We start from the raw sequence: 22,314 nt of genomic DNA, 5'->3' as shown, positions 1-22,314 counted from the left end.
TGGTTTATCTGCAGTGGATTTTGGATCCTGCCAGGCAGTTTTTCCTTCTAAGTCGGTATCCTTCAAGTTTGTTCCTCACAGTGTAAGACATGGCTTTATTGGGAGATAAAGAGATGTCAGCAAGATGTGTGCATGTGGCACTTGGGGACATGGTTTAGTGGTGGCCTTGGCAGTGCTGGGGGAATGGCTAGACTTGATTTTGGAGGGCGTTTCCAACCTAAATGATTCTTTGACTCCAAGGCTAATGCTTTCCCTGGGCTCATTGTGGCACAGCCTTCATGCGCACAGGTTTGTGCCTCTTGAGTACATGAGACAAGGAATGCTGCTGAGTAATTGTCACCACAGTCAGTCCAGAATCCCAGAGTCATTAAGACTGGAAAAGCCCTTTGAGATCAAGTCCATCCATTTACCCAGCACTAACAGCACTGACCCACTAAACCACATCCCTCTCCACCACTTCCACAGGTTTTTGGAACACTTCCAGGGATGGGGAATCTCCCACCAGGCTGAGAACCTGTTCCAATATCTGAATACCTTTTCAGTAAAGAAATTTTCTCAATATCTGATCTAAACATCCCCTGGCACAATTTGAGGCCATTTCCTCTCATCCTGTCCCTTGTTCCCTGGGAGCTGAGCCCAACTCCTCCCCCTGGTTCCCCCTCCTGTCAGGGATCTGGGGAGAGCAAGAAGGTTCCCCCAGGCCTCCTTTTCTCCAGGCTGAACCCCCACAGCACCCCCAGACACTCCTGGTCCTCCAGCCCCTTCCCCAGCTGTGTTCCCACCTCTGGACAAAAAAGCAGGATGCTGTCCTGTCCTTGCTTTATTGTCACCCTGTGTGCTCTTCCCTTGGGGAACAGCCCCACTTTTGGTGCTGGGGTTGAGCTGAATCCTAAGTCTGTGCAGAATTTCCCCTATTTGAGGTTAACCTCCAAATCCTGCAGGATCTTGTAACATTCCCTGTCCCCTTCAATATGGATCAGGGGGGTTTCAGTCAGCCGTGGCTGTTCTGTGCTGCCTGGCTGGGATTGCAGGGGGCTGCATATGGCTCAGTTGGTGGACTGGAAATTCAGAGTAACAAAGAAATTATCACTCAGTGTGAATGATTTCAGGCATTTAGTAACCCGAACAGGGATTCTTTTTGGTTGGCTAGAATATCTGGATCAAAGGAAAGCTGGGTTGGGTTTCAGTTTTCTTGAAAAAGCAGAAAGAGGCAAATTGAGGAACTATTTTAATGGGAGCTTCAAAAGGGAAATGTTTCTAAGAACCCAAAAATCCAAACTTCTTACTCAAAAAAAATGTCTAAAATTGTCTGCTAGTTTTTCTAAAGGCTGATTTTTTTTCACTGTGGAAGGGCCTTATGGAAACCTGCAGGTAGTCAGGAGAAAATGAGTTTCAGCCTCAGAAACAGAGGTTTTCCTGATTCCAGGAGGAGGGAAGGATGCTTCATGCCCCATGCAGAACTGGGCTCCCCTTCCGGCCCTACCCTGCCAACTGCTTAAAATGCCATGGAGATCTCTGTGCTCTGGGAGATAGATCTTCAGCCTGGAAAACTCTGCTTTGGAAGGGTGTTTTGTTGGAAATATTTTAAAGATGGGTGTTCCCCCTTCTCTGCTCTGCACTGCTTGTGGGTCTGAAAGGGTCAAGGCTCAAAATTTGTCTCCTCAGGGCCAGTCCTGACTGCCCTGGAAGGGAAGGCTGGGAGCAGGGGGGATAAGCTCTCAACAACTGCCTGGGTTTTAATTAATTCCACTCGATTTGAGAGAGAGAAGAGGTCGGTTCTCTCTGGCTCTAATTAGTGCTGCCTCTCACATCCCATTCAGGGAGATGGGGCAGGTTCCTCTCTGCTCACCCCTGGCTGCAGGGAAGCAGCTCAGCTTCAGCAAGGAGGAGGAGGAGGGAGGGAGGAGGAAGCAGGGAGGATGTTCTGCCTCCTCTGCTCTCCCCAGCAAATCAGGATATCGCTGGAATGAGGCCAGATAGAGGCTTCAGAGTGGCAGCAGAGGATGAAATGTTTATTAAAGATCTTCGGGGAGCTCGAGGAATGGCTCTCACTGCCCACTTTGAAGTTTTGGCTGCAAACTGACCCATTTTAGGTCTTGAATTTTGCCCCTTAGAAATTTTCATTAAAACTGTCAAGTGTTACCGAATCTTTCACACCCACCAGTTATCAGGCGCCCATAAACAGGAGATGTTTATGTGGGGTCCCATTCCCAGTGTGCTGCTGATTGCTCTTTGATGATTTCCTTCATGACCCAATAAAGACTTTCTCTCTAAATTAAAAAATGCCAAGAACCCTGACAATTTTTCATGGAAAATTGCAGTTGGAGGAAGGAACACATGTCACTGCAACCACCCCTTTGATCCAGAGGCTCTGTTGCAGAATCAGAACCAGGGCTGGGTCAGTGCTGCTGTACACGCCATGAACACCACACCCAGGGGGGATTAAGGGAGAGAAGTGGCCACACCAAATGATTACAAGCTGTGAGAAGGAGCAAAAAGCCAAATTCAGAGCAGAGCCATTTTGATGACAGTTTGGGGCTTCTCACTTGCATGCTCCTGGCTGTCTCCTCCCAGCCTTCCCACTGGGGATGTTTTATGAAGGAACGCAGGGTGAGATTTGAGAGCCTCAGCTCTGAAGAGCTGAGGGTGCTGCCCCAAATGTTTTGGGGTTGTGTGAACCCTGGTACCCCTTTCATGAACCAGGGAAGAGCACAGGCCTTGTCCCAGCCTCACCTTGGAATAGGTGGCTCCATTGATGACCTCTCCCCTCCGCATCCAGATGATGGAGGCTGCTGGCTTGGCGTTGTCTGCATGGCAGGTCAGGTTCAGGGGGTCTCCTGCCCTGAGGCTGATGATGGGCCCCCCCATAATGACAGGGTCATCTGGAGGAACTGCAAGGAAAGAGCACAGAGGAGACAATGTCATCTGAAGCATGGAACCCACCTTCCTGGAGTCACCTGTGGGGGCTGGACTGCCAGGGCTGGCCTGTGAGGTCTCGGACTCTGCAGATGGTTTGGGATGGCCATGTCAGTGCCACCCCCTGTCCCCAGGTTAGAGCCACCTGCCTTTTGCTGCTCTTCTGAAAGCTGTGCCCCAGATGTGAACTCCAGCAGCAGCAACTGGAGAAGTTTCTGAGGGAACTGGGGCCGGGCGACTGCAGGCTTTGCAGGAATATGAGGGACCAGGTCTGTGGCAGATAAATCCACCAAGGGCTACTAAATCCTCAAAGCCCTGCATGTCCCTGAGCTGCAAACTCTGGGAGGATGGTGAGTACTTGAAAGCAATGAAATAAAGATCCCTGCTTCCTGAGCCTGCTCCCCTCTTCCTCCCTGGGGATCTCTATCTGGCTGCTGCTGGACACAGGACATGGGGATTGGAAAGGATTGGGATGACCTCTGTTCTTCTGACTGCAAAGTGGGAGGGACGTGAGAGTGTTTTGGGGTAGAAGGGCAGGGGAAATTGGATTTGGACGTGCAGGACTCAGGGTGGAATAACCTCTGGGCATCAGGAGTGTGATTTCCAGGTGCTGGCCTTTGAGGAGGGCTCTCTTGGCAGCCTTCTGTCCCAGAGGGAGGAATGGGGGAAGCCCTGGGCACTCCCTGCTCTATCTGATGTCCCTGCCACTCCCACATGCAGGATGTGGTCACCTCCAGACACAGGGAGGCATCTCAGCAGCTTCCTCTGGGAATGTAGACCTAGGTTGGGGGCTAGGGAGGCATTTAGGACCTCAGTCTTCCTTTGAAAACACCTGACAGCCCGTGGGAGGCTGCAGCTCCGGGCCATGGCTCTGCTGGGACCACACAGCCCTGGGCATCTCTGCTGGAAATGAAGCCAGAGACAGGGACGGGGAAACAGGGAAGCAGAGGAGGGACACCTGAGCTTGGTCTTCTCTTCTGGGATCAGCTCTTGAACCTGGTACCCCAGAATGGTAAGAGAAGGGAAATCCAGCTGGAGAGCGGGTCTGTTCTTTAATTCTGCAGGGAGGAGCTTTTATCTCTGCTACCCTGAGGGGTTTGCTCCATCTACGATCTGTGCTGGAGATGGAGCTTTGTCCTGCTCCTCAAGGAAACAGAGTGTGATCTAGGCTGGGAAAGACCTTCAAGATCAAGTCCAACCATTCCCCCATCACTACCAAGCTCACCACTAAACCATGTCCTCAAGTGCCACATCCCCCCAGGGATGAGGACTCCAGCCTGTTCCAGAGGTGAATCACGAAAAGTTTGGCCTTACTGACCATTGGTGGGTGTTTCATCAAGAGATAAAAAGTTCCTGACTAAATAAGACAAATTCACTTTTATTTCTGCTCTGTGAGAGATCTGAACTTGGCCCTCCCTCTCCCTGGTTCTTTAACAGTATCCCCAACCCCATGGATGCCTCACATTATTCCAGGGAAACCACGGGAAACCTCATTGTTGCTGAAAGCTGCTGGCAACCTCATTGAGAGCCCTCCCAGTGAGAGCCCTTCCAGCCCAAACACAAAGGCATTGAGCTCTTCCCAGCCATGACCCGTGGGAAGCCAAATGCTGTTCTTGCTACAGACAGATGTGCTGCCCATCCACCCATGGCCTGTCTGGGGATGTTCTGAGGACCATGTGGGGGTGGGAGGCCAGCAGGAATATGAAGGACATGTGAAAGGCATTATCCAGAAATGGGAAATTGCTCCTTCACACCCTGCTCAGAATTGGGTGGTAGAACCCTCTGACACTCATCATCCTTCAGAGGGGATGCAGTTGGGTGAAATCCAACAGGTTTCTGCCAAAGCAGAGCTGGTTTTGTTCCAAGTCAGAGCCAAAGTTGGCCTGAGCCCCCTCGGAAATCCCCAAGCCCATCTCTACCGCTGAGCTGCCCGCGCGTTGTGGAGTATTTAAAAACTGAGGAGTATTTAAAAACTCCTCACTGGCTCCTGCAGTGCCAGGCTGGTCAGAACTGGGAAGGGATTATGTTCCCTTATGTTCCCTGCCCCAGCCAGGGCTTTGCAGATGTGCTGCAGGCACACCCTGCTGCGCACACACGCCTGCCAAGCACTGGGAGTAATGGGATTTTGCAGCTCAGTGGGTGGAACCCAAAGACTGGGGAAAAAAGCTTTTCTACACGGATCCAAAATGTACTTTTTTTTTTTTTTTTCCCCTCCAGGCTAAAAGAGTGGAAAAAGAAAGTGAAGATCTGTGTTCTGGGTTAGTTGGAACGCCTGTCACTGAGGTGTGAAGGTGGGAACAATTCTGCTCCATTCTGATGTTGTTTGACTATAAAGGAAGCATGAATTTTAATTTTTAAAATTTATTTGTTTTATTTCATTGGATGAGCTTATGCTGTTTGAAACCAAATCTGGCATTTTTCAATAGTTTTTTTCCCCCTCACTGAATCCATTAATTGAATTTGACCTCTGCTTGTAAAAAATATTGAAAATTCATCTTGTAGAGAGGGGAAAAAAACCAACCCACAAATCTTTCTCTGAAAACCATATTGGAATTTAATGAAGGAACTTTTATGGTAGGGTGTTTGACATTCCTGACTCTTTTCCTGGTATTCCTGCAGCAACATCGCCCCTGCAAAGTGTCCACTAAGGGATATTATGGGACAGGGGACAACATAACACAAACAAACATGGAATCACTTGTCTGGCCTGTGCCAGAAATCCTCAGTTTTTACAGTTTTGCTCCTGTTTCTCCCTATGGGGTCAGCAGCCAGCCTTGAGGAGCTGCTTATGGCAATGAGGAGAGGATGGGTTGTGGTTACCTCTTCCCAAGTAAATGGTTTTCATTGCCCAGTCCTCCAGGTAGCTGTGAATTATTGATGTCTCCAGGCTCCCTAACAGGGAATTTGCTTGGGGTGGAGGGTCTGATGAAGAGGAATCAGTGATGTCTCTCTAACTTCTGCAGTCTGAAGGATGGATGTATTCCTTCCCCACTCCAACTCCAGCCTGGGAGAGGAGGCAGAGGAGGAGGAGAAGGAGGTACAGAGGAATGAAAAGATGAAAAGGGGAGAAGAAGAAAGGAGAGAAAGCAAGAAGCCGGTAGCATGGAGCCATGATCCATTATTCATCCACTATGCTCCCAGGATTGGTTGTTATTATGAGGCACCACTACAGAATCTGGTCTCCTAATTTTTAATCACGTAGCTATGGAAGCGCTAGCCTTGCTGATTAAACCAGGGATATAAATAGGAAGAGTTGTTTGGGGTTGCAGGGGGGTGTTATTCCTGACAGCAAAGCAAATGGAGTTAACCTGCACATGCCCAGGAAGATTAACATGATGGAGAGGGGATCCAGGACAGCTCAAGCCCACAGGAACAGAAAGCTGGATGGAAAGGGCCTCAAGGTGCACCAGGGGAGGTGTATTTGGGATATTAGGGAAAAATTCTTCACTGAAAGGGTGGTCAGGTGGGAACAGGCTGCCCAAGGCAGTGGTGGAGTCCCCGTCCCTGGATGTGGCACTTGGGGACATGGTTACTGGTGAACATGGTGGCAGTGCTGGGGGAATGCTTGGATGGGCTTACAGTGCTTTTCCAACCTGAATGATTCCGTAAGTCTAAGGCATGCAGCTTTTCTGGGGTGGGAGTCCCCATAAATTACTCCCAAATGGACATGGAGTTGAATAACCCCAGCAGAAGGTCTCCTGTTCCTCACATTGCTCTCAAGACCTCAGCTGGACACTTGTCCCTCTCTTCACTGCAGACAAAACTTTACAAAGAAATGCTGACAAACTTCTCCTTCATTTTCTCCTCATTTTCTGTCAAAATACAGGAATTGCTGAATATTTTTAAATCAATCTTGGACAAGCTTCAATCCATTCTCCATAGCTCTGAGCTGTCTGGATGAGAGCTGACAGTTTGGGGTCTCTGCTCCCTGCCCTTTGGAAAAGTGCACTTACAGCACATCATCATAAAGAAACACAATTAAATGATGGTGCTCTTAGTGCATTCTTCAGCTTTTAAAATTAGTTGTTAGAGGTTTTTCTGCACACTGTCCCACTCTGCACAACTTGATTAATTAGTGACCCCACAGAATTCTTCAGTGCTGGGCTGAGAACCCAGGCTAACACTGCCTTTGAGTAAGGAGTGATGTGGATGTCTTTAAATGCTCCCGGACAAGGATGTGGCAAGCAAACAGAGTCTGGGTCATTAGCAATATTTACTGAGATAACAGGATCCTCCAGCAACCTGCAAGTGGAGGAAGCAAAAAGCCCTGCAGCCAGCAGTACATTTTCCCCAATTAAGGCTGTTTTCCTATGTTGCTGTGGCTGGTACCTTACTGCTGCTGGGTTTGTGTAACCAACCTCCTTTAGTGTGAAGTGATTCAACCCCAGCCCCTGCTGGTGGGCAAGGACCACCCAGCTGCTGGGCTGGAGACGCAGACACTGAGCAGCCCCTGAGGGTTGCCCTGAGCCAAATATCTGCAAGGAATGTTCAGGTGGTTGTAGACTCAGCAAAAGAATCCCCTGTGGAATGAGATCCCTGGGATAAAGCCTTGCTGATGCATTGCTCATCTTCATGGCTCCCCTTCCCCAGGGCTCTGTGGCACTCGGGGCTCTGTGGGAGTTAAACAAATGACAGTGACCAGAGGATGCTCCTGGTGATCACAATGTGCCACGAACCACTGGAAGGTGCTGCCTGGCCCCAAAGCTGAGAACACAAGTATAAATTATTTGGGCGTGCTCAGCCTGGAGAGGAAATTGCTCTGGGGAGACCTGAGAGCTGCTTCCAGAGCCTAAAGGGGCTCCAGGAGAGCTGGAGAGAGACTTGGGCAAGGGATGGAGGAACAGGAGAAGGGGGAATGGCTTCATACTGCCAGAGGACAGGGTTAGATGGGATATTGGGAAGAATTGCTCCCTGTGAGGGTGGGCAGGCCCTGGCATAGGGTGCAGCTGTGGCTGCTCCTGGATCCCTGGAAATGTCCCAGGCCAGGCTGGATGGGGCTTGGATTCACCTGGGATAGTGGAAGGTGTCCCTGCCCATGGCAGCAGGTGGCACTGGATGAGCTTTAGGGTCCCTTCCAAACCTATTCCGTGATCCTGTGATGAACCAAGAGCATCCCCAGCCTCCCCAGTGGAACAGCTGCCTCCCAGTGAACACCTGGAGAGAACACAAGGCCCTGTGGAGATGAAAAAGCCAAGCTGAACACGGGTACCTTTGCTCCTGCATTTTGTCTCTGCAGCAAGGGAAGCCCCGGGGAGCCAGCCCAGAGGGACTCAGAGGCTCAGCTGAGCCTCAGAGCAGCCAGGGTGGATGGGGAAGCTTTGCTCTGCTGTGGCAGAGTGTTTGTGCATTCAGACACGGCACTGCAGCTTGGCAGGGAAGCATGTTCAGCTCTTGTAGACAAGTCAGGCTTAAGAGGCATCACAGAACAGTTGCTGGGCCTGACCGGACCTGGCGCTGCCCTGACCCGCGCAAGCCGCTTGCCCTTGGGGAGGTTTTGGAACACAAACCCTGCAAGCAGAGCTTGCCTTTGCAAATCCCATCTCTGCTCCGTGCTGGGGCATTCGGGGTCCTGGTTTGCCGGCTGGCAAGGCACTTGGGAAAGAAGCAGGATTCAACCTGCGGTCTCTGGAAGAGCCTTCCCTGGAAGATTGTGAGCTTCTGATCCAGTGGAAGGTGTCTCTTCCTCCCCCGTGGCAGGGGGATTGGACTAGACTGCCATCCAACCCCAAATATTCTGTCTATCTATTATCCTGTCCTGGTCCAAAAGATGGTCAATGTATCAAGACTTTGGGGGTGTGACTTTGGCAGTTAGCTCTTGCTAATGATATTGAGCAGAATGAAGAGTTAATTGGCTGTGGTATAATTTCTGTGCATCATTTGGGATCAGAACATCCTCCCCTCTGCTTGAGAGCTGCAGGGAGCAGCCTCCTCTTCCCAGACAGTCTGCTTTCCCCAGCAGCCCTGGGGCGTTTTGGAGCTTTAGTGGTGTTGCTCTGCACGATGCTTTTGAGATTCTGGGGGGTTTTGGCCACACTCATGGATGCAGAATTCCCTGGAGCTGATCAAAGGAAAAGAGCAGCTCCCCTACCAGGCGAAATCAGCAGAGGTTGGCTCGTTTAATTGGCAAAATGAAGGCTGGGAGGCTTCACTGGGATGAGTTACAGTGAAAGAACCAGGAGAAGTTTGGTAGAAGACAAAGGAAAAAACAGGAAAATTTGGATGGTGGGGGAGAAAGAAGGTTCTCTGTTTCATCAAGTGTCTAGGAAAGCTTTCCAAGGGGAGGAAAAAGGGGCTAGAACACAAAACTGCTTTTAGGATGAAGCTTGCTGCACTGGATAAGAGAATCCCCTTACAGGGATTGTGTTTCTGGCAGAGTTTTCCAGCAGACTGCTCAGGGTCTTGCTGTATTATCAACCCTGAAGGCTGCACATTGTGAGGGCCTAAACCACTGCAGAGCAGCTTACAGCTCCAGGAATGTTTAGCTTTCCATTTATCAGGCCTTTACACATTTAGGATTCAGATTTCCAGCAGTTCTTCAGAGCAAGGAAGGATATAAACAGACTCTTAGGTTTTGTCCAGCACTTGAAAGGCAGGGATTTTGCTGTCTGAACATTGTCATGGGCTGGGCTTCTCAGGGCAGCACCAAGTGGGGACTTGGGGCAGGACTGTGGGGCTCAGTGACCTAAAATCTGGAGGAAACGTAGCCCTGGATGCCAATTGCATCCTCCACTCCATAGATGTGCATCCGTTCTACCTTTCCCCTTCCTGGTGCAATTAGGATTTAAATCCTTTTGCTTTGGCAGGTAAGGAAAAATGAACAACACAGAGCCAGTGGTCTGAGCTTAAATGGGGTCAGCACAGGGCTGACTCCAGTGTGGAATATTCTCTCTTCAAGCATGACTGATCAGATCTTCCTTTGCATCCTACATCTGAAAACTGGAGACCATTCCCGTCTGCAGCTGCTCAGCAGGAGGAGGCTCCACTCTTCTTATCCTCATCTTCATGTCCTGGGATCATTCCCAGCAGTATGGGCAGCAGGATGAGGGAGGGGATTCTGCCCTTCTGAGACCCCATCCACAGAGCTGAGTCCAGCTCTGGAGTCCTCAGCATAGGAAGGACGTGGAGCTGCTGCAGTGAGTCCATGGAGATGCTCCAGGGCTGGAGCCCCTCTGCTCTGGAGCCAGGCTGGGAGAGCTGGGGGTGCTCACCTGGAGAGGAGAAGACTCCAGGGAGAGCTCAGAGCCCCTTCCAGGGCCTAAAGGGGCTCCAGGAGAGCTGGAGAGGGACCTGGGGCAAGGGATGGAGGGACAGGACACAGGGAATGGCTTCCACTGCCAGAGGGCAGGGCTGGATGGGATATTGGGAAGGAATTGTTCCCTGGGAGGGTGGGCAGGCCCTGGCACAGGATGCTGTGATGGGGCTTCACCTGGGATGGTGGAAGGTGTCCCTGCCCATGGCAGGGGGTGGAATGAGATGAGCTTTAAGGTCCCTTCCAAGCGAAACCATTCCATGATTCTGTGATTCTGCAAAACAATCCCTGGAGCTGTCTGCACCTTCCCTACACAAGACAGGCTGAGAACAACCCAGCCCGTGTTGTCCATGGTCAGTGTACAGAGGCCACACTGGCTCTGGGATGAGCTCTGGCATTGTTTCCAAGCATTCAGCTCCCTCTGTGTGCTGGCAGCCTCTGGCCCTGCTGAGATTGGCATGACATGGAAGGCTGGCACCCTTCCTGCATCAATCCCACCCCAAGCCCTGGGACAGCGATACAGAGCTGTCCCCCAGTCCTTGCTCAGCCAGGGATGGATGGGGAAAGGAGGATGTTTTGTCTACAGGTCCCCTGTTGTCCCTGCTGTATCCTGGCCACATCTTGCCCAGCCTGATGCTGCTCTGCTTCCTCATTCCTCCCAGGGGAGCTGAGCCTGGGCAGCCTGAAAAATGCTGGGCAGCTCCTGGTGCCCCGGAACGGTGCCAGGGAGAAGGAGAGGAAAGAGATGCAGACAAACAGAAGAGGCTGGGGAAAACACACTAAAAAATAAATCAAAAGAAACAAGGGGAGCCAGGGAGAAAAATAGTGATGAAAGTTTAAACAGCGCATCTCTCTCTCGGTCCTATTTGTCTTGTGGCACTTTAGTGTGTGTGTGAGCAGGAGGGAATGCTGCCTCCTCTCCATCCCAAGCAGACACTTGTACCCCTGTTTCCCTCCTCTCTCTGCAGCTGAGCCTCGTTCATGGACCCTCCTCACATTAAGAAGCTCATGAGAAAATAAACACTGATATTTCCTAAAATTTCCCCCACCTTTTTTTTTATTTCCTCCTAGTGATTAGTCTCTTTTTTTTTTTTGGTGAAAATTTCACATTATCCATCTGCTGACGCTAGAAATGTGTATCTCCAGTGGAACAGTGTCTTGCTGGAGAATGAAGATCCCTACGATTCAGAAATTATTCTTAGAGATGGTTTCATCTCACTGCAGCAAAGCTCAGCTCTGCTTTCCCACTCACTGCCCTGGAGGGGCTGATTTTCCTCCATCTAAGCCCTCTCCAGGTCACTTTGAGGAATATCACTGGAATACTCTTTGCTTTTACATGCTGAGGAGGGATTTGCTCCCAGATTCTTGGCTAGAGAGTGTTTTAAATATTCAGTTTTCACAATGGATTGGAATTTAACCAAATGTCAAAGTTCTGAAATCCTTTGTAAGAGCTGGCTCTGGGCAGGATCCATTTTGGAGAGCACACAAGCAAATCTGACATGGGATAAGTGAGCACTTGTATTCTACTGAAAAGCCTTCTGTGCAAGGAGAAAGAAGTTTTGGCATCTCCTTTCCACACTTTAACAAAGAGCCAGATGCTGTGCAGGCAGGTAGCTGGCCAGGTATGGATTGTTTACTTGGAATATTCACCCTTCAAAGAGCAAAAATCTTTAAATTTTCTCTCCTAGCTAGAAGGGCAGCACAACACCAAAGAATATATTGCATTTTCCAGGTCCTCACTCAATTCTCCCCACCAAGGCAGTGTTTTTGGATGGATGATACCAAAAGGATGATGCCAAGCCCTAACTCAGGGCAGGGGGATTCAGAGGGAGCTGTTCTGCTTTGTTATGTCTGCCCTGGCTGCCTGTAAACTGAAGAGTGTTGCCCACAGCTGAGAGAGGTGGGTCCGTGATCCAGGACAACCATGATTAATGGTTCCAATTCTGCCTGTCAGGGTGGTGGAAAGTCAGGGTAAAGCTTCTCAGATGTGTCAGCAGGGATGGGAGAGGGATGAAGGAAAAGTTACCAGCCCACGTGGCCTTGTTACCACTGATGTAATCAAATTTACTGATAAGAGCCCCTATCACACACAGGATCCCTGTGCTGGGGATGCCCCAGCACAGGCAGCTGAGTATCAAATCAAAGAATCATGGCATGATTTTAGTTGGAAAGGACCAGAAAGCTCACCTTGTTCCACCCCCTGCCATGGGCAGGGACACTTTCCACTATCCCAGGTTGTTTCAAGCTCTCTCCAACCTGGCCTTGGAAACTTCCAGGGATCCAGGGGCAGCCACAGCTTCTCTGGGCATGGGGGAAACTGAGGCACAGATAGACCAGGTGTTCTGAATCCCAAGCTTTCCCAGGTGGAGTATCCCTTTATCCCTGCTCTTGTGCAAGCCTTCTGTTCTGCCCAACTGCCCTGCACCAAGACCTGTGCAAAACCCCCACCTGCTCTGGGGGGATGCCTGGGGGCTGTGGTTTGGGTGTTCCATGTGGGACCTTCTGGGAGAAAAGGAGGCTCAGAGGGGATAACTCCCTGGCAGGAGAGTGGAACCAGGTGAATGTCTGGCTCTGCTCTTAGGGAACAACAGACAGGACAAAAGGAATTGGCCTCAGACTGCATGAGGGGGGGTCAGGTTGGACATCAGGAGGAATTTCTCCATGGAAAGGGTGCTCAGGCATTGCAAGGGGCTGCCCAGGGTGGTGTTAGAGTCTGCCCTCTTGAGATGTTCAAGGAACAACTGGATCTGGAACTCAGTGCTCTGGGCTGATCCCCAAGGGGGGAATGGTCACGGGCTGAACTTGATGGTCTGGGAGGTCTTTTCCAGCCAAAATGATTCTGGAGCTCTCCAAATGAATCTGGGACTCCACAGAGGCTGCAGCATCCTCACTAATCCTACACTGAGTGATGGTTACAGATGCTTTTGGGGCAGATGCTGAAACTAAAGAGCACAGGCCCAGGTCAATCTCCTTTGGAGGCAGCAGGGACCTGGTGGATCCAGTCCCAGAGCCCCTGGGAATCAGGGAAGAGCCCACGAGATTGCAGAGATGCTCCAAGCACATCTTGCTTTACTGTAGCTACAAGCATCCTCTCACAAAGAGAAACACAAAGCTGAAGGAAAAGGCTGTGGCATACCCTGGCTCGCCTCAGCTGCAGGACATGCCTGAACCTTCTCCTGGGAGGGGGATCAGCAGGAACATCATTATCTCCCCAATGTAGGCCAGCACCCCTGCCTCCTCCTCCCCCCGCATGCAGCTCCTGGGTGCAGACTGACAGATCAGAGAACGCAGGCGAAAAACCGGATTCATTATTTTTCCTGTATGTCAGATAGTTTCAAATTGCATTAAAAAAAAAAAAAGGAGAGGGGAAAAAATAGGGGGATTATTACTGTTCATTAAAATATAGGAAAAAAGGAAAAGAGGAGCAAAACCTTGAGCTGGTCCCCTCTTTCTGGTGAGAGCTGCTCTTAGCTCCCCTCTCTTGCAGGATGGGGGGAGAGAACTCCTGCCTGTCTCCTCCCAGGAGGTGCCATGGAAATTCAGTGATGCAGAGCACAGTGGGATGACATGGGAGACTGGGACCTGGTGGTTAAGGTCTGGGCTTGATTATCTGGATCTGTTTGAGGCTGCATGTGCCTTGAGCTCATTAGCCAACACCTCCTCTGTTAATTAGCTCTGGTATTTACTATCCTAACAGCACCTTACAGGCCTGGGAGCTTCATTGCAGCTGAGCCCTGAATTTCCCTTGGGATGGGCCTGGCACACCAACCCGGGTATATGGAGCTGGAAGGGTGGGAGAGCAAGGCAGGCACCACCTCCCCATCCCAGCCTACATCCAGGGCAGAGGGTGCCTGGGCGATCCCAGGGATGGGCACAGCCCTTCCCAGCTGCCTGCAGGCTGAGGAGATTGAGGGAGGTTTGTATTTTGAGCCTTGCTTCATCTCTAGCCTCAGTGCTGGGCTCCTGGCTGGTGTTCAGAAGACAGAACGAGGTGTGAGTTTCCAGCTCAGGACTCATTTTCACCACTGTGGCCCTGATGCTGATGCACTTGCTCAGTACCAGTGGCTTTGCCCTCCCCGCTCCTGCGGCATTTCCCTGCCTGATCCAGCTGGGATGTGCAGGTACCTGGTCTGATCCTGCTATGCCAGACTTGGATGACAGAGAAGTTCCTGCTCTCACCAATGCCAGGTGCTCCAGCACATGATGGAGACATCACAGGGGTGCTTTGTCATTCCCAGGTTGCACTTTGAAGAGTGGAGGGATTCTACTTTCCTTTGAGTGTGGAAGGATTGATATTATTTATCTGTTTTTAAGGTGAAAGGCTGATTTTTCCTTTTGTCTCCTCTTTCCCTTAAAGGCTACAGCTTTGTCACGTGCTCCCCCTTAAACTATTCCCTGCCCCAAAGCAATGGCTATTGCTGCTTTTCCCAGCTGAAGCTCAGGGCTGGAGAAAACCCAGATCTGGATGCTGGGATGTGTCACTGAGGAAACTGGAAACAGGAAAGGGTGAGAAGAGACAAGACTTTAGGCCAGGCTGGGAAAAATCTCCCTGGCAATTCCTGTGCCTGGGATTTGAAGTATGACTGCCACTTCAAGGAAGAAGGATGCCTTTTCATTTGTAGAATCTCAGAATTAGTCTGGGCTGGAAGGGACCTTAAAGACCATCTTATCCCACCCCTGCCATAGGCAGGGATACCTCTCATCATCCCAGGTTGCTCCAAGCTCTGTTCCAATTTGGCCTTGGACACTTTAAGAGATGGAACAGCCACAGCTTCTCTGGGCACCCTTTGCAGGGCCTCACCACCCTCACAGGGAAGGATTTGTCCCTGTGGTTTCTCTGTCCCTGGCTGTTTGCACAGCAGCAGGATCAAACCGAGGGAAAGGATGAAAATTTTTCACAACTGTTCAATTTAGGTCACTAGGAAGGGTGGAGATTCTCCAGGATTTTAGATTGTTGCCTTGTGCTGCTCTCCATGGACATGTTGGGATGGACCCACCAGGGCTGGGAAAAGCTCCTACCCCACTCTGCGGGAATAATGAGAAGATTTCTGGACCCAACTGTCCTTCCTTGGGCATGGATCCTTGTTCCCAAGTGCTGAGCACCTGACATCAGCACAGACTGAGTTTGGAGGGATGGAGAGGTTTCCAAGACCTTAGAGCATGGCTGACTGTGATGGGGATGGGCTGATCTGGGATCAGAGGAGGATGTGGGGTGTTGCCTACAGCTCATGTCTACGCTGTGGCTGTTGGAAACAAAGGACAACCATGACAGATGTGTCCCTTTCTAGGCCATGGGAGTGAAGCCCTGGCACAGGCTGCCCAGAGAAGCTGTGGCTACCCCTGGAAGTGTCCAAGGCCAGGCTGGACAGGGCTTGGAGCAGCCTGGGGCAGTGGAAGGTGTCCCTGGCCATGGCAGAAGGGCATGGAATGAAATGAACTTCAAGGTTCCTTCCAACTCAAACCATTGTTGGATTCTGTGAATATTCTCATTTCCAGGTCACCTACTACAAGTTCTTGCATCCCCCCTTCCTTGGCAGGAGGAGGCTGTGTTGAGTGATGCTCTTTCCTCTCTCCACCAGGAGACATTCCCACTCAGACCCCTGGCTGTTTTGCTGCAGAGGAATCGAGGAAAGGTCACACCAGGGACATGGAAATTCAGTGCTTTGCTCTTTTGTGGTGGCATTGAGATAGGCAGCAAGGGCTGGGCTGGGAGCTTTGGTCTGGGTACCAGCTGAACCCTACCAGGTGTAAGACAGCACCAGAAATAATAAATGAAGTCCTTAGAAAGATACTAATCCCATGTCCCTGATCTATCAGTGCCTTGCTTCCCAGCCCTCTCCCCAGCATCATGGGCCTGCAAAGAGCTGGACTCAGCACCCCTGTGGCATCCAGTCCAGCAGCTCCAGCCAGATAAAAACACTCCCTGTTCAACACACCTCTCACACCTCATATCCTCCCACTGCTGTCTTGGACAGGGTCCTAAACTCTGTCCCTCATTCAGGACATGGGAATCCCAGGGATGCCATGGTGACCATCTCCTCAGGGAAAAGTGTAGCTGGAACTGGACATCCAGCTCCGGCAAACCAAGAACAACCCCCAGCTCTGCTTTAAGCACCGTGCAGAGCATTTAAATATCAAACAGACTGAGCCACTGATGATGTTGTGGTGGATCCCAGCAGAGCTTGCTGGATGCCAGTGATGTGTCCCTGAGCTGTAGAGGTCACCGGCTCTGCAGTAAGGGCTGAGCAAATCCCCACGGATGAATCCAGCGTCCATCAGCTGAGTTTGATCAATGTGATGCAATTCCTTATCTCTGATGTGGCTGGGCCATGGGCCATGCATTTCGAAGGAAACCAAGCCCAGACTGTGCAGGATGGAGCACGATCAATCCCAATGTCCAAGCATTGACAGATATCTGGGGTTGTTCTGAATCCCTTATCAGGCAGCAGCACAGCTCCACATGGAAAATGTTCGGCCTCACAGACACTTCAGTGCCCTTGTCTGCCCTCCAGTCCTGTAGACGTTCCCAGGGTCATTCATCCTGCATAGACCATTAGCAGGTCTATTAGCACCCCCATTTTAAGATAAATTACCCAAATCTTTAAATCTCTGCTCAGAGGGAATCCCCTGGGGTGGCTCTTCACAGTCAAGTCCCTCTATGAAGGCATCCCTATGGAGGCAGAGTCATTAATACAGCATTCCTAGAGAGCCTGCAAATTGCACAGTAGCAGGAAAATGGGGCTGGAAAAGCAGGAATCCTGTTTAAAGTCATAACACAAGGTTCCTGAGAATACTGGCTTTGGGTTTGCTCTGCCTCCATCATTTGCCAAAGGTTTTTCTTTGAGAGGAGCACAAAGATAGAGGTGTCACCCATCCTAAGGGACATGGTCCCTGGGCACAAGACCCTGCCAAGAAACAGGCAGGTTCCCTGAGCTTCAGCCTCTAGAAATGGTGACAACCCTACCAGAAATGGTGGGATTTGTGGGAGAAGTCCAGAGGAAAGGATGCCAGTGAAGAGAAGAGGGACTGGAGAGCATGGGAAGGCAGAGAAGAGTAGATGTACTATTGGGGCTGCTCCAAAATCTGCTCCCAAATGTGTTTGTTGTTTTTTGTTTTTGTTTTTTTTTTTTTTTTTAATAGGATATTGATTTTGTTTTCTGTTTTTTTTATTTTTATTTTTATTTTTTACTTTGACTGATGGAGTGTTTCAGAGAAATGTCTGCTTTGGTGGAATTTTATTCTTTTTTAATTAAGGAATCAATAGCAAAAAAAGGCAGCAACATGTCAATGGGGGAAATGTTTTGGTCTCGTTCCTGTTGAAGGGTGATGGTGAATCTGAACAGGTTTGGCCTGACCTGGGAAATGAGGCGAGGAAAGAGCAGGGGAGGGAGCACCAGGTGTCTGAGTGATGGCTCCCAGGAGCTTCTGCAGCAGAAATAGTTGTGTTTCCTTCTGACTTTTTTGCTTGATTTTTTTATTGTTTTCTCTTTTCTGGCAGTTTTCATTATTGTTCTCCATTCAACACCTCAGAAATGTTATGGGCTGAGGAGCAGCAGCTCCCCTAGGGCTGTTTCCCTCCTTAGACTGAGACATGCACAAAGCAATTAGGACAGCACTAACGACATCCCAGCTCTTGGCTCCTGCTCACCAATCCCACCACACCCGGTTCCTGCTCACTAGGTGTGCTTGGCTCCACCAGGTTAAAGCAGAAATGACCCTGCTCCGTCACAGCAAAGGAGCCTCCAAGGACACAGCACAAGCTGGGAGGTGATGCTGCTAGTTGGTAATGGAGTACCAGCTTTTCACTCCATGGGGAAGCCCACTTTGAGGGGTTCTACCACACCTTTTCCCATTATTCCCACTATCCAAGTGCATGAGGAGCTCTTGCTCAGTTTGACTCACAAACTGATCCCAAAGTTTAGATATCATAAACCCATAAGTGGTAACAGATAAATAAACACCACCGTTGTACCCCTGGTTTGGAGCCCCAAGGTGATGCCTGTGGGATGCTCCAGCAGCACCAACAGTTGGAGCTGCTGCCAGGCCATTGTTGGCCACAGCGATTTTTCCACAGCCGAGAGCTGCAGGTTTGGGATGCATTCCTGGCAGCCAGATAACCTGGTGCATGCTGCTCCTGTGGGATGGGAGGTGAGCTATCCCATCCTATGTGCCACAAGGAGAGGTGGAGCTGCTCCCACCACTGCGGGGAGGCCACTTAAAACACTCAGCACCAGCCCTGGGGGCCAGCCATGTGCCCAGGGCTGGGAGCCCCAGTTCCAGTTCTGAGTTCCCTGGTGGGGAGCACAGACAGAGATGCCACTGGCATTACCCAAAGCATCCATCACCACCCCCCTCCTGCCTCCTGAGGGTCCCGGCTGCCAAAAGGAAGAAAAGGGGAAGAGAGATGACAAAGCCCAAAGGTATTTGGCACAAGGGGCAGGACGAACCCTGCTGTGTCGCAGCTGAAAGGAGAAGGCAGGAAAGAAACTGTGCTGAATGGGAAGGAAATGGAAAGAAAATCCTACTTAGGAATGTAGGTTGTGTTTTTTTAAAACAAGAGTTAGCACAAAAGGAGACATTTGGAAGATGTCAAAACACAGATTTTGGGTTTTTCCCTGCCTAGGCTTTCATTTTGGAAAGGCTCATGTGAAATTTGTGGCTGCTTTAACCCCTTCTGCTGCCCTGTCCCAGCTGGAGTGCTTTTCCACCTTTGACTAACACAACAAACAGCTCCCAGTTTATCAGCAATGGAAAAACAGTCACCCAGCTCTGGACCAGTGGCTCCATCACTTTATAAGCTCTCATTTTGGGACAAGCTGTGCCTGACCAGAGAGACAGGGCATGCAGGCCTGGAGGTGGCAGGTTAAATAGAATAGACTGAGGAAGAAGAGGCAAAAAGCTGGGAGAGGAGGGATACAAGTAGTGGTTGGTGGGAAACTGGCTGGAAAGGATGAGGTCCTGTCTGCATGTGTGGGCTTGGAAGGCAGGGGAGTGATGCAAAGCTCCTTGCTGAGCTCTCCACTCATCCCTGTAGCCCGTGGAGCCAGTTCCCAGCCCTGTCCCTGAACCCTCTCTGTTATTCATGACAGCCCAATAGTGCCACTTAACAAGCCTTGTAATTAGAAAATACCATCAGGTTCAAAAGCAGAGAGGCTGCTCAGAGGCTGATGAAGAAGGGAAGAGACAGCAGGATCCAAGTCCTACCTGCAGCAGGAGGGGACAGCCAAAGCCTGGCTCGTCCCTGTGTGACCAACCTTCTCTGGCAGCAGCAGATTTAGGGGCTGCAGCTCAGGATGCAACCCCTGCAGGTGTGAAGGCTGGAGCGACTTGCTGAGTTCCCCTCAGCCCATCCCACTCCCAGGGATTCAGCAGCATCCACCGCCCTGAGCTGGCTCTCAGCAAAGTTTTCTCATTCCCTTTCAAAGTGCTGGAGGTGAGGATGGCACATCAGGGAAACCCCCAGTCCCTGGGTACTTGTCAGTTATCCCTGAGATGCTCCAGCTAATTATTTTTATCCTTCATGAGTCGTGTGGCAGTCCGGAGGTGTGGAAAATAGGACACTCTATATCAATAGACATCTCTCTCTCTCTCTGGCGTGGGCTAATGGTGCCTGTAAATTGCTGCTCGTGTCAGGGGATCACTGTTCCTAATCAGGCTGAGATTTCTGATGGGCTCCATGCCAACCACACTTCTTCCTCCCCTGCTTTGCTCCAGGGGGAAATGCAGGATGTTTTTTCCAGTGACAGAAGATTTTCCTTCCCCTTGTGCCCTTCTCAGTCCATTATGGGCTTGCACGACTCTGGCAGAAGGGAGGCAGTAATCTCTGGGAAGGGATGTATGGACTGGAATGCCATTCCTTTTTTGGCCTGCAGACCACCAAAACCATCTGAAAAGTGCCTCACAAGGAGGCAAACGACTGCTTTGGCTCTACAAGACATGACTGTCTCCTGTTCATGACCTTTCTTGATTAGTGGAAGGTGCTGAAGACCAGGAGGTGAATTTGTGCTTTCCCTGGGCTCATTCCTCCTGTGCTGAAGACCTGTGGCCCTGAGGGCTGTGAATGGCAGAGAATTTTTCAGGAATGGGGGGGGCAGGTGGTGGGGGTGAGCTGCTCTCCATACACAGAGAGCCTCCAAGGCGTGTTGTGACCACGGCGTTGCTCATTCTGGGTGAGGACGGTGGTCACAGAGCTGGTGGTACCACAATGACCTGGGATCTCTGCCTATACACAGGAACTCTGGTGGTGAAAACACCTGGCAGAGGAGAAGGTGTTTGTTTCCCATCAAACAAACAAACAAACCAACCGGATCTGCTTGTGACTATCTTCCAGCTACTCCAGGCAGAGACAGAGGAGTTGGTTTGTTGTTTACCCACTCAGAGAGGAGATAAGGTTAGGAAATCATAGCTGGCTTCTGCAATCCTAAGGGGGAGAGCAAAGCTCAATCTGGCAGATGAATCACTCGCTATTGACTGCTCTTCTCAATTATTCCTCCATTTCAAGAGAAACCTCCAAAACACACACAGATATTTCCACCCAGGCCATGGGTCCCACCTCTACCTCACCAGGAGCTGCTGCAAGTCCTGTTGCTCATTCTGGGTCAGGGCAGGTCCCAAGGCAACCTCCTGGAGAAGATTTTGGGAAGTCAGTCACTGCCATCACAGCCATGGGACAGGTAGGAGATCTGCAGGCAGGGATGTTTGGCCTCAGCACAGGCTGCCTTGTCACAGCTGGATGCAAACTACCATTTGCATTAGGTTAAAATCTTGAGTAAATTGAAATCACAGCAACATCTGCTGCTTTTTCATTAAGCTTGTGTTGACACTAGAGGAGGGGGACCTTGGAAAGACAGATGGAAAGGAGGGGGAAATGTGGACTGACTCAGCACATGCTCTTGAATTGCCTCTGGCGGGAGCCCTGGGCGGGTCCCAGTTTGGGCAAAATGACCTCATACAAGAAGGTCTCTCCACCATGAGCTCTGCTTTCCACCCCAGAGACCCCTCTCAGGGAATGCAGGGCACAGCTGTCCACCTAAGGAGTCACCCCCTTCCCAGAAATGGGGCCTATGGCACTTCCAAGAGAGCTCCCAGGGGTTTTGGATTGATCTTGACAAAGCCTTTACTTGGCTTCTGCAGAGCAGAAGGGATAGGAGTAAACATCTGTCAGCAAACTGAGTGTCACCAAATCCACAGCAGCTGTACCCTGCCTGTCACATCATCTCTCACTCTTCTTCCAGCCCAGATTCTAAACCCATCAGAGATGAGGAGGAGTGGAGCTTTTCATCCTGGAAAAATCAACACATTGCTCATCCTCAGCACTGCAAAGCTTCAGAACATGACCCTGGTGTGCTCCACCAATAACAGTGGCAAAGCACTTTTATTTTCACTAGAAATTCCCTCACTTCTTCGTGCAGTCTCAAGGCTTTGGGGACCTGACATCTGATTCTGGAGTGCCACTTGTGCAGCACAGCTGTTTCTAAGCCTCATCTCAGGGCCTCACAGCAGCAGCTTCCCAAACAAACCCAGCTCAAATAAAAAGGGTTATACATTTCTGCAAACAGCCATCCTTGTGCCAGAGCTTGTTTGGAGGATTGTTTGTGGAGAGAGGAACACACTGAGGAGCATTTGTTAGGCTGTCCAGCTCCAGTCACTGTAATCATCATCATGGGGCTGCCTCCACGGTCACTGTTCCTATTGCATTCCATTCTGGGAGAGCACCCACGGCACACACCAGAGTTCTGGCTGTGGCACTGCCAGCACATTCACCCCATCTGAAGCCATGGAAAGGAGGGAAAGCCTTGCCTGTGTGGGAAATTATGGACTGGCCCTGGTTTTTGGGGAGCACAACTCTGCGGGAGCCATGGGCAGGAAGATGCTGCAGGTTCAGGTGTGTCCCCTGGGAGCACAGAAGTGATGGACTCACAGTGCCAGCCCCAAGTACCTCAGTACTGGGACTGTGCTGAGGACACAGGTGTCACTTTTACCTGCTGGAGAGACACCAGCAAGTGCCAGTGGCCACCTCAGGCCTGGTCACTGCACTCCAGGGCTGGAACCAGCATCGTGCCAGCTCACAGCACAAAACCAGGAGCATCCTCAGAGCCTGTGGCTTTGCCCCACACACAGAGCTGTCCCTGCAGGTCCCTCCCTCACAC

General features: G+C 50.7%; 1 protein-coding gene across 1 annotated transcript in view; it reads right to left on the bottom strand.

Moving 5' to 3' along the window:
* The window catches only part of KIRREL3 (kirre like nephrin family adhesion molecule 3), a 138,808-nt gene that overhangs the window by 54,107 nt on the left and 62,387 nt on the right, over window positions 1–22,314 (bottom strand). The window contains exon 6 of the mRNA XM_062508538.1: window positions 2,734–2,891. Within this exon, the coding sequence (XP_062364522.1) occupies window positions 2,734–2,891 (158 nt within the window). The remainder of the gene's footprint in view (window positions 1–2,733; window positions 2,892–22,314) is intronic.

This window comes from Cinclus cinclus, chromosome 25 (assembly GCF_963662255.1).
Source record: "Cinclus cinclus chromosome 25, bCinCin1.1, whole genome shotgun sequence".
NCBI classification, from domain to species: Eukaryota; Metazoa; Chordata; class Aves; order Passeriformes; family Cinclidae; genus Cinclus; species Cinclus cinclus.
This window is presented reverse-complemented; position numbering and strand designations above follow the sequence as displayed.